The sequence below is a fragment of the Aspergillus welwitschiae genome, assembly GCF_003344945.1.
Source record: "Aspergillus welwitschiae strain CBS 139.54b unplaced genomic scaffold BDQ94scaffold_6, whole genome shotgun sequence".
Classification (NCBI taxonomy): Eukaryota; Fungi; Ascomycota; class Eurotiomycetes; order Eurotiales; family Aspergillaceae; genus Aspergillus; species Aspergillus welwitschiae.
In genome coordinates, this window is record NW_020798700.1 from 209,988 (window position 1) to 225,351 (window position 15,364).

The 15,364-nt window shown below is 50.8% G+C and overlaps 8 protein-coding genes across 8 annotated transcripts; 3 read left to right on the top strand and 5 right to left on the bottom strand.

Annotated features, from left to right (window-relative positions):
• Window positions 1-36: 36 nt before the first annotated feature.
• Window positions 37-1,859, top strand: BDQ94DRAFT_113913 (uncharacterized protein). The gene is made up of 2 exons (XM_026763615.1): window positions 37-157; window positions 231-1,859. The coding sequence occupies exons 1-2, from the start codon at window positions 136-138 to the stop codon at window positions 1,601-1,603; spliced, it is 1,395 nt and encodes a 464-aa protein (XP_026629517.1). The 5' UTR covers window positions 37-135; the 3' UTR covers window positions 1,604-1,859.
• Window positions 1,860-2,861: 1,002 nt separating this feature from the next.
• On the bottom strand, window positions 2,862-3,848 carry BDQ94DRAFT_167391 (uncharacterized protein; the record flags this gene model as incomplete). The annotated part of the gene is made up of 1 exon (XM_026770799.1): window positions 2,862-3,848. One exon carries the CDS (start codon window positions 3,846-3,848, stop codon window positions 2,862-2,864), a length of 987 nt encoding a protein of 328 aa, XP_026629518.1.
• A 755-nt stretch (window positions 3,849-4,603) lies between these two features.
• On the bottom strand, window positions 4,604-5,367 carry BDQ94DRAFT_137890 (glycosyl hydrolase). The gene is made up of 2 exons (XM_026765143.1): window positions 5,031-5,367; window positions 4,604-4,944 (listed from the first exon to the last, which is right to left on the bottom strand). Exons 1-2 carry the CDS (start codon window positions 5,138-5,140, stop codon window positions 4,644-4,646), a joined length of 411 nt encoding a protein of 136 aa, XP_026629519.1. The 5' UTR covers window positions 5,141-5,367; the 3' UTR covers window positions 4,604-4,643.
• On the bottom strand, window positions 4,926-5,810 carry BDQ94DRAFT_113921 (glycosyl hydrolase). The gene is made up of 2 exons (XM_026763616.1): window positions 5,031-5,810; window positions 4,926-4,944 (listed from the first exon to the last, which is right to left on the bottom strand). The coding sequence occupies exon 1, from the start codon at window positions 5,747-5,749 to the stop codon at window positions 5,192-5,194; it is 558 nt and encodes a 185-aa protein (XP_026629520.1). The 5' UTR covers window positions 5,750-5,810; the 3' UTR covers window positions 4,926-4,944; window positions 5,031-5,191.
• Window positions 5,811-5,988: 178 nt separating this feature from the next.
• On the bottom strand, window positions 5,989-7,782 carry BDQ94DRAFT_137892 (hydroxyacid-oxoacid transhydrogenase). Its single transcript, XM_026765144.1, has 3 exons — window positions 7,206-7,782; window positions 7,100-7,158; window positions 5,989-7,052 (listed from the first exon to the last, which is right to left on the bottom strand). The coding sequence occupies exons 1-3, from the start codon at window positions 7,622-7,624 to the stop codon at window positions 6,046-6,048; spliced, it is 1,485 nt and encodes a 494-aa protein (XP_026629521.1). The 5' UTR covers window positions 7,625-7,782; the 3' UTR covers window positions 5,989-6,045.
• Window positions 7,783-8,392: 610 nt separating this feature from the next.
• On the top strand, window positions 8,393-9,840 carry BDQ94DRAFT_137895 (negative regulator of the PHO system). Its single transcript, XM_026765145.1, has 3 exons — window positions 8,393-8,590; window positions 8,652-8,675; window positions 8,739-9,840. Exons 1-3 carry the CDS (start codon window positions 8,549-8,551, stop codon window positions 9,597-9,599), a joined length of 927 nt encoding a protein of 308 aa, XP_026629522.1. The 5' UTR covers window positions 8,393-8,548; the 3' UTR covers window positions 9,600-9,840.
• A 217-nt stretch (window positions 9,841-10,057) lies between these two features.
• On the bottom strand, window positions 10,058-11,531 carry BDQ94DRAFT_113945 (putative integral membrane protein Pth11-like). Its single transcript, XM_026763617.1, has 6 exons — window positions 11,200-11,531; window positions 11,107-11,143; window positions 10,990-11,057; window positions 10,567-10,940; window positions 10,440-10,510; window positions 10,058-10,380 (listed from the first exon to the last, which is right to left on the bottom strand). The coding sequence occupies exons 1-6, from the start codon at window positions 11,395-11,397 to the stop codon at window positions 10,118-10,120; spliced, it is 1,011 nt and encodes a 336-aa protein (XP_026629523.1). The 5' UTR covers window positions 11,398-11,531; the 3' UTR covers window positions 10,058-10,117.
• A 2,458-nt stretch (window positions 11,532-13,989) lies between these two features.
• Window positions 13,990-14,863, top strand: BDQ94DRAFT_167396 (uncharacterized protein; the record flags this gene model as incomplete). Its single annotated transcript, XM_026770800.1, has 2 exons — window positions 13,990-14,236; window positions 14,307-14,863. The coding sequence occupies 2 exons, from the start codon at window positions 13,990-13,992 to the stop codon at window positions 14,861-14,863; spliced, it is 804 nt and encodes a 267-aa protein (XP_026629524.1).
• Between the last annotated feature and the right edge of the window lie 501 nt (window positions 14,864-15,364).

The following is a 15,364-nucleotide window of genomic DNA, read 5'->3' on the forward strand; positions in this document are numbered from 1 at the left end:
TTCTTTCTTCTTTCAATCGCCCTTTCTTTCGTGCATCTCGCCTCGCATTTCTTATAAGACGAACCCAATGGCATTCGGACCACGGGTCGCGCAGAGAGTCCCGTTGAATTAATCCATCCCGGCCCAGATCTAAAAATGCTAGACGAGAACCTTCCCAGTATGTCCTCCTCTCACCATCACTCCTGACTCCACTCTATCCCTCCTTTGACGTCGCTTGCTAACCCAAGCAGCCTTCTACCTCAAGCACAACAAGCAATCCAAGCTTTGGAGCGTCTATCTCTGTCAACACGGAAACGACCCGGAACCTGTCTACTCCCTCCGCTACCCGGATCCTTCCTCCCCTTCCTCGCACAACCGCTATGCCTCCGCCCTCTACGACCCTTACGTCTCCGACATCCTCTTCGGCGAGGTCCTGATCATCCCGGAATGGACTCAACCTAGTCTCTCTGCGGAGGCCATCCGTCAAAATGGCGGCGTTCCACCCCCTCCAGAACCCATCCTTCCATCCCGCTTCACCATCAACCTCTACAACCCCGACCAGCAAGTGACGGTGCACTTCAAGCCCAAAACCTGGAACAGTCCTGCGACATGGACCTTCGAGATGCCCCAACATAGCTTCCGACAGCCCTCTGCATCTACCCTCGACCGCACCCACCCCGACCCGGCCTCGGCTGATACCACCCCCAAACTGCGCTTCACCTGGCGCAAGGACAGCAAACTGTCTAAAGACCTGACCTGTCTCTTGTCCGGGAAGACGACTACAATTCCGGAATCCAAGACCAAAAGCAAAGAGCCCGATATCACCGTATCCATCTTCAAGGCGCTCCGCGAACTGACCCTGTACGAACCCAATCTCTACCGCGTGGAAATGGAAGACTTCAAAGGTCTCGAAGTCGTTCTCCTCCTTAGCGCAATAACCATCCGCGACGTATACTTTGCGTCCATGAAGGACGCATTCCATGTCACCAAACCCGCCCACATGACGAGTACACCCTCCCCGACCAAGACAAACTCCAAACCCCTCCCCTCCGTCCCAGCAGCGTCAGGGGCACTTAACGCTGTACAGCCAAAGGCCGAACCCCAACCCCAACCCCAACAACCACAACACCCACCCGCTGCATCCACAAAATCAAACCGCCAACGCGAAGAAGAACGACGCACCCAGCAACTCCTCGAGGAAGAGGAAAAGGCGCGTCGCAGACGCAAGGCAGAGAGACAGGCCGAAATCGACCGGGAAACTCGTCGTCTCCAAATGCTCTACGGACAAGAGGAGGACCAAGTACGCAGACACAGACAGACGCCATCACTACCACCTCGTCCACAGCAGCCCGGACAAACCCTCCCCTTACGACCAGCCAACCAGCCCCATCACTCTTATCCTTATCAAGACGGTCGTCAACGGCCACAGGCAGGCCCGTATATGACTGCTCCCGGCTTGGATCCGCGGCGTCAATCAGCCGTGAGATTTGCCTTGCCAGCAGAGACACCGGGACCGGCGGCATCATCACCGGCATTACAGCCTAAGAAAAGTAGTTTCTTTCGATTACGACGTTCATCAGCTGATGAGGCGAAGCTGAGCAAGAAAAGGAGTTCGATGTTCTAGTTTTATGATTTTTTTTCCTGTACATGGCTTTTGATACCCAACTTGCATTCTATTTCTTGTACATAGATCTTACTTACACTTTCTTCTCCATTGATGCTCGAACTTTGCCTCGTTTGGTCCGTCTTTGGTTATGGGATGTTTGGGATTCAACATTGCATTTATCTTCAATAAAGAAAACCTTCAATGGTGAGAACCACACAATTTATAGTCCAAGTAGGCAATATCAACCAAGTCAATAAGACAGCCATCATGATACCGTACATAAACTACTCAGAAATACAATGGAGTACTACTGAAATTACTAGTTATTCAAACGACACCAACAAACCCACCCCCATTCTCCCCTTCCCTGCCATATCCTATACTGAATAGCCACCCAACCCGAGAGAACTCATGCCCTCCAACAAAGACCGCCTCTACATATCCCTCCACGCCCGCGGAAGCGGAAGTCGTCCCACGATGCCAGGAAAGGAAGATCCGTGAGTACAACAACATCATCATCAGGGTCCAATACGATCCCTACTCTCATCTCTCCCCCACTATCTAACTATCTAACTAACTAGGTCCCTAACCATCGTCCCCAAACACCCAACCCTCAAATCCAAACACATCGGCACCAGCATAACATACCACGCGCGCGAGATACCCAAACCCACACCAGACAACACCGGAATAGTATTCGCATGGACATACGAAGAGCGCAGCTGCGCACTTGACACGATGGTGCTCGTGCGGATACTTATTGGGAAGGTTGGTGGATCGGGACCGGGTGATTAGGATCTTGCGGGGTATTTCTGTGCGAAGGGGGAGAGCAGGCAGGATGGAATTGTGTTTCTTGGGTGAGGGAGGCGTTGGTGGGGATTAAGAATGATGATGATGGGGAGGGGGAGTGTGTGTTCTTGGGGTTGGAGGAGGTGAGGGATGCGGCGATGGGGTATGTGAGGAGGAACTTAGTTGAAGGTTGAGCATCGGTTTGATGGCAGGGGAGGAGGGAGTTTTGATGTCGGTACGGTTGCGATGTGGGATTTGGTGCGGGGGAGGGAGGTTGTTGGATCGAATAGGTTGGTGAGTTAGTGAGTGGGTTTGAGGTTAGATGTGTGGGTTTATTCTGAGGCTAGTGTTTACTTATAGAGGTTGGGGTTATAGAAATAGATTCTTTTATATTGTCATTTTGTCATTGCTATTTAGCGATTGCAGCTGAAATATCTAGAGTGAATGCTAGCTAGTACATGGCATGGTTTTGATGGACATCTGAGCCTTACGTGGTCGCACACTCAACTGTGGAATAATTCCAAGTCTTACTAGCCAGAGCCCTGACCAAGTCATGATGGAGCATCAGCGTTTCGTCCGGTTCCTGCAGATATTCATAGTCCAATTTCATAGCCTGACATTTGGCCCTTAGCCCCCGTTCCATTGGTGGCCAGTAACGTAGCGATTTGTCCATGTTTGGCTGCACTTGCCTCATTTCCCTCAGTGCCATGAGAATCTCGCACAGGAAACGATAAGACTTGCGGTGACAGAGATCACTCCTGAGAGCCTCACCATGTCTTCTAGTATCATGGTCTAATATCTTCATAAACTTATCGAAGGGAGGTTGCAGCTCTTTCGGCTCCACATATGAATAATTGGTGCTATCCAGCCCCATACCTCTTGCCAGGTAAACCATCATATCATACCAAGGGTCTGGAATATCGACCACGGACAGATTCCATGCGCAGAACATCACGAGACTCTCCACGTATCTGGCTGGCACTGGCATTTTCACGGGCCAGCTGTTCTCTGGCGGCATATCGCGCACCTTGAGAACATGCTCCACCGGTAGTCGTCTGTCCGAGGTGAGCATGTAATACTGATCGTTCTTTCCAGGTTTACCGAGGGGAGGGTCCGGGAAACTGGGGCATCGGCTACTCTTCTTGTGAAGATGGATCTCTTGCACCTTAAAGACACCGTATTCGAAGCAATATTCGCCCGGCGTCGGGGTTTTCCTTTCTCCTGGCTCGCGTTCGGAATAGGGTTTTCCAGTGTGGAAGGAACAACTCAAGGCATGAGCGGCCAATTGAACGAGGTTATCTGGGACTACCCAGCCTGGTGTATCCCATTTATCTTTGATGCCCATCATGAGATGAACACCTTGACCCCAGATAAAGTTGGGAATGTTGGCTTTGTCCAGCACACTGCTCACCTCACCCTCGATCCTTGTGTTTCCCTCAAGAGGGAATCTGATTTCGGGGTTGGGCATTGACATTCTGATGTAGGTTCAGGAAAAGCTAAGATCTTGAGTATGGCTTTTGGTAGAGATTTATCCCGGAGTAGGATGCATTGGCCTTATATACTGGTTGCCGCAATTTTATGGGTTCATGTACCTTCCGATAAGTTGCGCAGCTAGATGCGGAGTGTTCCCTGGGGATCTATTCAGCTTCACAACTTATGATTACTATCTGCCATGAGTTGGGAGACTCACACAGCTGGTTCAGTTGGCTTGTGTTGCACCACAAATGAATGACCGGAGATTGCCCTGCTCCACATCATTTTGGCAGGTATAGGTGAGAAGGTGGAGAAGCACCTTTTCCAGGTTGAGGCATTCACCGTGGGCCAGGCACCTTCACCAGATCTTCTACTCTGGTCTGATCCTCACACTTGAACACTCCTGCGAGGATCTCGGAGACTTGGATAGCCACGAATCTGACCCTGATTTTCCATCTCTCTCTCTCTCCCAAATTGCTGTCTTGCGGTGTCACTTTCACGGTGCATCCCTATACTGTCAGCTGTATAGGACCTCCATACCTGTTCTCTTAGAGAGAAATTAATATAGGAAATTCCCCGTGTAGTTTTAGCGACGATTTGTATTTCGAGAAACGCAAGGCTTCAGATGCTTTCCTTCTGAGATTCCTTCACCGGGTTATTGGTGGATGTTTGTCTGCTTCAGGTGAGCTTAAGATCTTCATCTTCAAGTAAATATATTCTCTCGCCATGAAACAGCTTTCTATCCTATCAACAATACTTCCCCTTCTTATGAATATATATACAGTATATATACCCACTACGATAAAGCCCTCCCCTCAACACCCTCTAGAGTGATATTCACCGGTAGGATTTCCCCAGCCTCATTGAAGTACATGCGATCTATACAAGTCACGCGATGATCCCGGGCCGTGTCGTTGACATATCGACGATGATAGACAATATAGTAATCTTGTCCATCCGGCGTAAACACACTATTGTGCCCAGTACTCGTGCCAACGGCATCATTCCCTTGTAGAATCTTCTTTGGTGTACTCGAGAACGGCCCCGTCGGCGAATCAGCCGTGACATAACTGACCCCGTATGAATTATCGCCCCATCTGCTCCCAGACAGGCTGCGTTAGCATCTCCACGAGAACCATGCCTGTTTCTTCGAACACACAGAAATCTGCAGAGATAAACTTACCCCCCAACCGAAAACATATAATAATATATCCCATTCCTCTTCAACATCCACGGTCCCTCCACATAACCCTCCGGGGTAATCTCCAAATAATCCCCCTTCAGACTAATCATATCCTCGCCCAATTCCACAACAACTGCATGACTCCAACCCCCAAAATACAATCAATTCCGGCCATCATCATCTTGAAATATCTGGGCATCAATGGCCTCCGCCCCATACACTGTACCATTAACTAGAGGTTCACCGAGGACGTCTTCATAGGGACCCTCAGGTTTTCCCGTGGTCGATTTCGCAACACCGATGCCAGTTCCATCACCAACGGAAAAATACATGAAGTAGTCATATTCTTCTTCGGCGTTGGCGGAGGAGCGGAGTTTCCGGCCGACGGACGGGGCCCAAGCGGCACGGTTCGTTGACCAAGGGATATCGGTGATGTTTAGGATGGTGGGATGCTTGGTCCATGTGAGTAGATCGGGGGAGCTGAAGGCATCGAAGAAGGTTTGTTCGCTGTAGTCGGCTGAGTAGGTTGGGTAGATCCAGTACAGGGCGTTGAAGAGGCGTGCTTCGGGGTCGGCGTACCAGCCGGGGAAGACGGGATTGCCTGCTTTGGTGTTGGAGGTTGTGGTGGCGAGGAGATTCTGTTGGGGGTGCGACATGGTGAGTGGAAGTAGGAAGGGGAGGATGGAAAGGTAGGTGGATGGGTAGTAGTTGTGTTTCATGATGAGGGTGGTGGTGTGATGAGGGGAGAGAGGGCGCCAAAGAGACGGTGATAAAGGGAGGAGACGGGGTTGGGTATATAAGCAGGAAAGGGCGAGGATCGTTGCAGGAATGCGGGTGAGAATGCGGGGATGCGATACACTTCATGACAAGGTCGGCTGATTGGACTAGTGGCTTGGTTCAGTTGAAGATTGACAATCTCAAGGGAAGCTGCAGGGTTAGTGCACTTGGCACCTGGTCACTGGGATTTGAAACCATCATGCAATTTCAGACTAGTTGGCTATGTACACACTTATAGCTAATACTCCAGCGACTCTTCGAGCAATCCCCGCAGCTCGGCCTTTTCTGCCTCCAACTCCTTATTCAGCGTCGGTGCAAGTGCCAGCACTCGCTGCTGCGGAATCGTGCCCTCCACCAGGGAGTCAATGTCACTGGATTTGAAGCCCAGATCCTTCAAGCCCCGGGGCTGATCACCCAGCCGGACCAGGAAGTTGGCCAGCGCCTCACCCAAGACTTCACCAGCGCTTTCCCGTTTGACATTCGAGATGTCCACTCCAAACGCCTCCGCTGCTGCCAAATGCCGCTCTGGATTGGAGGCAGCTGTGAAGCGGAAAACAGCCGGCGCGGTCACTGCCACCGACACACCGTGGGGAATGATGGGATGGTCCACTGAATAGCCTGCATGCTTATAACCCGGGTTCTGACTGGAGATAGGGTAGCTCATGCCGTGGCAAAGATGAACGCCTGCATTTCCGAACCCAACGCCGGCCAGGGTGGCGGCCAGAAGCATCTGTGACTGCGCCTCGAAGTCATCGGGATCCTTAACCGCCCGGGGAAGATACTTGACAGTGCTCTTCAGCGCCTGCAGAGAGAAGATGTCGGAGATAGGGTTCGCACCCTGGTACGCGGGGCGGTTGATGGGATTAGTCGGACGAGGTGTCCGTTCATTGTATGGGATTGCCGTCCATGACTCTAGCGAGTGACAGAGCACATCGAGACCAGAGGAAGCATGGACCGCCGACGGCATGGTCCGTGTGTTGATCGGGTCACAGATACCCAGAGTGGGCTTCAAGTTGCGATGAGCGATGCCAGTCTTAGCCTTCTTGGACACGAGGTCAAAGATGGCAGTTCCTGTAGTCTCCGAACCGGTACCTGCTGTAGTCGGCACAGCCACTAGAGGCTTTAGCGGCCGGTTAACAGGCAAGCCTTTACCCAGTGGCGCATTGACGAAGTCAAGGAAATCGGCATCGGGAAAGACGGTGTAGAGATTCATCAATTTGGCGGTGTCAATGACCGATCCACCGCCTGCGCCCGTTAGCCGGATCAAGGGATGACTTGGGGACGATACTCACCTACGGCGAGGAAAGCGTCGGGGTTGTAAGGTTTGGCAAATGCAATTGCTTCCTTGACACTGCTACCATTAGCCATTGAAATTAAAGATGCGACTGGGTGACGAACGAGCTATCCTTGGGTTCTATCCGGACCTTGTCAAAGACGGTGAACTCAATCCCCTCACGCGATAGACCTTCCACCGCCTGTTTCATGGCATCCAGCTTGGCGACATTCTCATCTGTCACAATGCACACACGCTTTGCCTTCATGTTGGCAAAGTCCATTCCGACTTCTTTCGTGGCTCCAGGGCCGAATCGGATGCTGGAGGCGGCCATTTCAAAGGCATATTCCTTTTGACGGGAGGGGTCGACTGGGGTGGCCATATGACGACGCACATGGTCGCCTAGTGTGGGAGAGCGATGGTGATGGTGGTGATTGGGATTAGAATGGCAAGGACATGATGGAGGATGGGTGTATTGGACGGTACGCAGCAGGTTGCGAGCTCTGCTGGCAGCTGAAGGGGCGACGCGAACGGCGCTGACCATAATGCGGGGTTGTAGACAGGCAAGAGGTGAGTAGAGAGGTTAGAAGCAGATGAGAGGCAATCGAAGTCAAAGTAAATACCCGTAGATTGAAGAGAAGATAAAGAGGGAAGAAGAAGAAAGGTTAAGACAGGAAGAAGACAAGGAGAAAAGAAGCAGCCGAGGAGCGAAGCTGGAGATGGAGACCAAATGCGGGGATTCCTCGCTCGGACAGAAGACCGACTCCAACTCGCCCTCTCAGCCTCCAGATCTTCCTGCCCCTTTCAATTGTCACTCCACACCGACAATGCAGACGATCGCATGGGGACGACCATCTTCATTCGCTGCTGGGACCGAATGATGCAACTGGCTTGCCATCGCCCAAAAATAAGAACAGAAGAGTGGAATAGCCCTTGAAGCTGTCCCTTGGATCGGGGCATGGCGATACCCGAAATGGAAGTGCCGAGGTCCATCCCCATTCGGCGATTGACATCTCGGTGATGCCTAAGGGTTCCAAAGTATATGGCTATCAGATCAACCAAGCCGCCATACATACATATTCCTGCTGTAGAAACCCTTAGTATACACAACGCAGCTTCACCACTCTGGCCTTCTACGGACTCGTCAGACGACATACGCACTTCCCTCCACCCCCAGCCTGAGCTAAGGCCTCCGACCAGATCCCGTCCACCAATGAATGTCATTCCGCAGCCATCCTCTTCCGCACCCGCGGGCCTAATGGCCCGGGGATTAGCAATAGTTACCTTATCGACCTAGACGACATTCAGTGCACAGGTAATGTCATCAGCAGGGAAACTTGGCGGGGTTTGTGCCTGACAGTCAGGTCGCTGCAGTCGATCCTTCAACTACTGCATTCTCCCGATAAACTCACCCACCACCATCCTCACCCATTACTGCTGCAAAAGCTACACCCTCACCACCACCACCATGACACGAACGTCTCCCACTTCCTTCCAACAGCTGGAAAAGGTAAGCGCTACAACCACTCCTGGCAACAGCCCCCATACAGAACAACCGCTAACCACCCCAGCTCGGCGAAGGCACCTACGCCACGGTACCCCCACCCCCCATCATGAATTCCCACTCCCTCCTCACCTAACAGCACTGAAACCTGTAGGTCTTCAAAGGCCGCAACACCAAAACTGGGGAGCTCGTCGCACTCAAAGAAATCGCCCTCGACACAGAAGAAGGCACACCCTCGACGGCGATCCGCGAAATCTCCCTGATGAAAGAACTCCACCACGAGAACATCCTCCGCCTCCACGATGTCATCCATGCTGAGAACAAGCTCATGCTCGTCTTCGAATACATGGACAAAGATCTGAAACGCTACATGGATACCAACGGCGGCCAGCTCGAACCATCCGTCATCAAATCCTTCTCATTCCAACTCCTCCGCGGCGTCGCCTTCTGCCACGAAAACCGCATCCTCCACCGCGACCTCAAGCCCCAGAATCTTCTCGTTAACAACAAGGGGCAACTAAAACTCGCAGACTTCGGTCTCGCCCGCGCATTCGGTATCCCGGTGAACACCTTCTCCAATGAGGTAGTTACGCTTTGGTACCGCGCGCCAGACGTGTTACTAGGGAGTCGAAGCTACAGCACAAGTATCGACATATGGTCCATTGGGTGTATCATCGCAGAGATGTCTATGGGCCGGTCTTTGTTCCCCGGATCAAATAACGAGGACCAACTGCAGAAGATTTTTAAGGTCATGGGAACCCCATGTGAGACGTCGTGGCCTGGTGTGTCTAGGTTCCCTGAGTATCGGGCGGATTTCCCCCTGTATGTGGAGCAGGACTTGTGGGCACTGATGCCTAGGATGGAAGAAGATGGAATGGCACTCGTGAGGGAAATGTTGAGGTTGAAGCCTGAGAGGAGGGTTAGTGCTGCAGACGCGTTGAGACATTCTTGGTTTACTGATGGTCGGTTTTATGCCGAGGAGGGTGATCCCCACAATTATCTCTTGTCAGGATGATTGAGGGATAGGGTGGCTGGTGGTGTTTGTCGGTCTGTCTGAGGGGGTCGGTCATGCTAGGGGGTGATGCGGGTTAAATTAAAGCGGGGGATCTTCACCTCCAGGGTTAACTGCAAGTAAGGGAGGGATTTGAAACATTGGAGATAGGGAAATTCGGGGTCATGAGGCAGGAGTGAGCGAGACTTGCAATTCTTGGAGACCGATTATCAATTCTTCTAGGCTGGAGCTACTTAATACAACCATACTATATATATTTGCTTGACATTTCCTCCAGGTCAAAGAGACTAAACACACATCGAACCAAGCACTATTGAAGATAGGGGTATAAAATTGTGCATTAATAATTCACTAACTATATACATCTCACGAATATTAAAAGCTTCCTCAATCATGACATAAGACATGCAGAAAAAGATGCGTCAAGAATGAGAGGCATTACATGACCAACACATAAATCCTCCACGAATGATGATAAGACCTAGATTTTGATACTGCTCGATAGCCGTCGTAGGAACATCTCATGGCTTCTCATGCTCAGCGTGCACTTCGTGGCCAGCGGAGATGGTAGTCTGGGTTCCGCATGGATCAAAGAGGGTTCGGTCGGAAGAAGAGAAACCCTCTTCGGACGAGTTGGTCGATCCCTTTCCAGGTTCCTGACCGGAGTAGCGAATTCGAGACCAGAGCTTGAGGTTGAAAAGTGGTCGGATATGAGACATGCATGCCGCTGTGATTCCCACTGCTGCCTCCATGCATGTCCACACGACGACTGGGACTTGGTTGTCTACGAGGGATCATTAGCGCTTGTATGTGAGGCCAGAGGAGAGAAAAACATGTACTCACAAGTAATATCTGGACCGGCTTGCGTCAGCTCAATCATCGCGACCAGGCGCAAGATGTCGAAAATCAGGGTCCTAAATCAGGTCAATACGAGACAATCCTTTTGCTGATTCCAAAATCGGGGCCATACAGTATTCCGACTAGAAACACCCCCGACAGCAACAACCGTTGAGTCTTGGAAATGGGTAGTTCCCAGACGCTTTTCAGCGGCATGATGAGCAGAACCACATCTGTGAGGATGTTGGGAATCTGCTGGCCGTAGTAGTAGGCCACAGTATTGACACAGTGTCCCGGGACCGCGCGATCCCAGAATTTCTGAACCGGAACACAGTTCAGAACACCGCCAATGCTGATGCTCACGGCCCAGAGGACGACAATCACGGCAACAATGTTGGCAGCCATTTTCATGCTCCTAGCAGCGAATAGCCGCTTATAGACTGCCAGGATAGACAATTTAATGAACATGACGCAGAGTGTGTAGACGAAGGAGTTGGACCATCCGATCTGTTTGTGGTTAGTGATAACCATGGGATGAGGATCTGGAGACACGGACTTGGAAGTAAACCGTCAGGTTCTTTTGCGGGATCATCGTGATGTGGCATCCAAGGCCGTTCCATAAAACTGTAATGGTTAGACACATCGTGGGCAATCTTGGGTGATAATAACTTACGGATTGTGACACCGATCGAACAGCCATATTTGAAAAGCTTAATTTTAGTGACCAGTTAGCGTGAATTTCAAAGGATACAAGCGACGGCTATACCAAAGCTATTATCATAAGATAGTCATCCAGATACAACCTTGACCCAGTGATCTTTCTCGCGAGAAGGCGTAGGGCCACGGCAACCGTGGACATAATAAAGGCAAAATAAAGTGCAATGATGGTCGACCGACGTAAGTTCTGGTTTGGGTGCTGAAAGTCACCCTCGGTGCCTCCACCTGACACTTGTTCTAGCGACATTATGGGCAAGGATAGAGTATGGGCCGGTAAAGACTGCAGGTGATGGATGGTTCGTGGCTGTAGGTATTTGGAATCGAGGCAAACTGCAGACCAACGAACTCATAAATACTTTCTGACAGGACTATTTTTGGGTAGGGAGAAGGGCTGGTTCTCCAGGGACGTTGGATGTATCCTGATCTGCATGGGGCTACACACTCGGTGTCTATACATCACATCCTGTTCCAGGGCAGAGCCAATGACAGGCCAGCCAGGGGCTCTGTATGTCCATTTTCGAAGATACCGAGCCCAGGGCTGGTGAAGATCACGAAGGGGTGTTTGCTCCGTACGTCGGTTCACCCTCTAACAGAGAGGGCAGGGACTCCAAGGCAACCAAGAGGGGTACCCTCTGGACTCGGATTCGACATGTATCAGTCACTTGAGACACCGTTGAACCCCCTGCCAAGTGATAGACTGACAGGCTAACGAGGTACGGTAGTTGCAGCTTTGTCTGTGCGCCGCAGCCCTTGCTTCGTAGGATGCCGAAAACCTGGACAAGAGCCGGCAGTATCGAAGCCAATTGTATCCGTGGCACAGCACCATCTCGCGTGGCTGATAAGGTTTGCCAGGCACCGCGCGGATCGGATGTATCAACTTCCAGATGCGATGCATCCTCATATGGCCGAACTACTCCACTTTCATGCAGTTCAAGACTCAATTTCGGGTTCTTCAGCTGGTAAATTGAAGATAAAGAAAATTCTGGATTTCTCCGCGCTGTGGCTCTGATTATAGGACAATGTGGCATTGTTTGGCGGGATAAGCGAGCTATAAATTTCGCTTGCTATCGTGAAGCGCGTTAGCGTCACTCGAATCGATGGCCTGCTAATTCTCCGATTCCATCGTCTCATTATTCCCTAGTATTGGAGTTCTATCAGGTGTATGTAACGGTCGCGCCTCAAAGTCTCTGTATTGCAGCTAAAGGTCCTTAATTTACCACGTAGTCATCGCCCAGGGTTTCAATCCGCACATAAGACGCATCTTTTGCCTCGTACTATTCCAACAGTTCCTTTATTTCTAGCAGCCGTTATCCGTCATCAACGCACTCCACTTCATGGGGGAATCATGAGCAGTCATCAGAATCTGCCTAATTTATCGTCCTCGGCCTGCAGTAGACCTGTCAGCATTCACTGTCCACATTCGAATTGGCCTTATCTTCTCCTTAATGCAGTGTGCTGCTCCTTATTGAAGGCCGAACGTCAATAATCAGAATCATAATTTCTCCTTTTCATTTCCATGTTTCGGTGATCTGCCCTCTCTGTTCATTATCGATCTCTCTTTATCAAAGAGCTATAGGCAATAATATAAAAGCGCGATCCCTCATCTCTGGACGCCGTTGGATCAATTGTGCAACCTCAGATCAATAGTGATTTGGTATTGTGCAACACTATGAACCCAGGGGAGTGGTACACGGTTGCGATAATTTACACCATATATCGATCGTGCAGCATTAACGGGCGCAAATAGTTCCACCAATATGGTTGGTAGAATGCAAAGGCGTTAATGGAGAACACTAGCTCATAACGTTCGGACATATTATGAAGTCGCAAAACAGATATCGTGCCTGGCTTCGATCGCAACGGCTCACTGAAGACAGTAAGGCCAACAAGCGGAAAAGGGGAAATGAGGCCATTCTCCTCATAGTACAGTGCGTGGCTGGATCACCTGATTGGCAGTAAGCGATCTACGGGATCTTCCCCTGGAAAACACCTTCTTTCGGACGACCACCGAGCGAGTGCCTCAAGTACGATGAATCGATCCCCTAGCTGTTGTTCGAATTGATCTATTTCATTATCAATGCTTCTCGAACCTCGCGCCGGAAACAACTTCTTCAAGCAATAAAATATATCGTTGGACTTGCATCAACCAGAGTTACGAAAACAGAGTGTGGGCGCTATGGCAAACGCACCACGAATGATCCTTCATGCACCACGGCGTGGACCCGTGAAGGCCTGATATGTGTATGTGGCCACTGCAACCCGCACCATGACTCTGCAAGGCCCCCACTCTCGAGCCGAGACCGCGCTAAAATGCGAAAGTTGTGGAAGGATTCGGGTCATCCGACCTTATTGGCGATAACTACTGTCAAGTTTCGATTAGAGTAAGCTTCTAGCTCTGTAGTTTGGCAAGCCTTGCCATCAGATTCTGGGCGCAAGCTGAAATGTCTTAGGACTCTTCGTCAAGATACTCAGACAATCTCCAATGCTGTATGAAATATTCAAAAAATGTGCGATTTATTCCGCAATCCAAGAAATTAAGAGCGCTGCTGGTGCGCATTCTCATATTACCCTCTCTAAGCCGTGACTAGTCCAGCGGGACAACGAGGTTTAGTATAGAGCCCTCTTAGCCCGCTTGTCTAACAAACGGACTAGCCAAGAAATACGAAGACTATCCCCAAGCCTAGTTAGATCCCTCAACAATCAAGGCAGGAATTTTGCAAGTTATTTATCAACTCATTCAGCCGCTCGTATCCAGCGTCGTGCACTCTCCTGCCCAAGATGCCACAAATTCTACTCGAACAAACATAACATCCCACCACCCTACGATAATACTTTCACCATGTTCATCGCCCTCACATTTACCCTCTTCATCTCTCTCTCCTCCGCCCGCACATGCTACCACCCCGACCAATCCATTGCCACCGGAAACGTCCCCTGCACCTCCGCTGATACGACCTATTGCTGCGACTCCGATGCGATCTGCATGTCCAATGGCTACTGCGTTGGAGTCGGAGCCCAGCCATATGTCTTCTACCGGGGCTCCTGTACGGACGAAAACTGGGGTAGTGGTTGTCCGACGCAATGCGGTGAGTTGTCTCGCTTCCTCCACCACCTAATACCTATCACTGTGCATCTACTTACAAGCGTACCCAACAGTGGATAAGAACCCCAGCGGCGGCGCACCCATTATCGGCATCGGAACTCACAGCTCCGGAGATTCACAATACTGCTGCGGCTTTCAGGTCAAGAACAACGGGTCTTCGGAGTGCGTGGATGGCGACACGGCGTTTACGTTAAACAATGGGGAGATTATTCTCGGGCGGGCCCTGCTGGAGAATGTCACGGAAGTTAGTAATGCTAGTTCCACTTCGACAAACACTGTTTCCACCGAGACAGTGCTAGCCACGTCAACGACTTGTTCGAGCAGTGAGAAGCACTGTAGCTCTAATGCGACGGCTGTGGGGGCTGGCGTGGGTGTGCCCCTGGGAGTGCTGGCCGTGTCGGCTGCCGTGTGGGCGCTCTGGGAGAGGAGCAGGAGATTAACAGCGTCTACAGCTGCCGTTAACGCTCAAGAGGGTTTCTATATGGACAAAGCACCTGTACAAGAGGACAATGTTCCGCACAGAATGCAACAGGCGCCGACGGAGTTGGACACGCGGGCTAGGATATCGGAGATGATGGGAAGTACATATAACTACCACCCTGCATCTTAGAACAGAAGAGGACTGTTTGGAAGATTAGCAGCCAAGAGTACTCAATCTTTATTTCCATACCAATTCCTAGCACATTCAATGTGATGAGTCATTCCCTTTGGCGGCCCAGATTAAGTAACTAGCCAGACAAGGTTTTGCTTGGCGCCCAGGAATGTAGCGAGACGTTTTCCACAGTGGATATGAGGCGTCCAGCCTGTGTCTATTGTTGGAATTAAACTTCACCAGCCGGATATGCCGCCTCGGCAAACACGTTTACAACAATTGAATGGGTAATTCCATCATGAGTAGCAGGTAACGTAGTGAGTACCGTTGCGGTAGAAACCATGGACTTTTCTTTGTTACCTCTTTCCGCAAATCACTGCCTATAACTGTTCACATCAGTCCACTTGGTAGGGATTAGGCGACCGCATGTAAGCGCTAATGGGGTTACGAACAGCATACCAAGTTTGACGGCTTCGCCACTAGATATAGGCGAGCCTACCAATTACTGCGTGCGGCCGT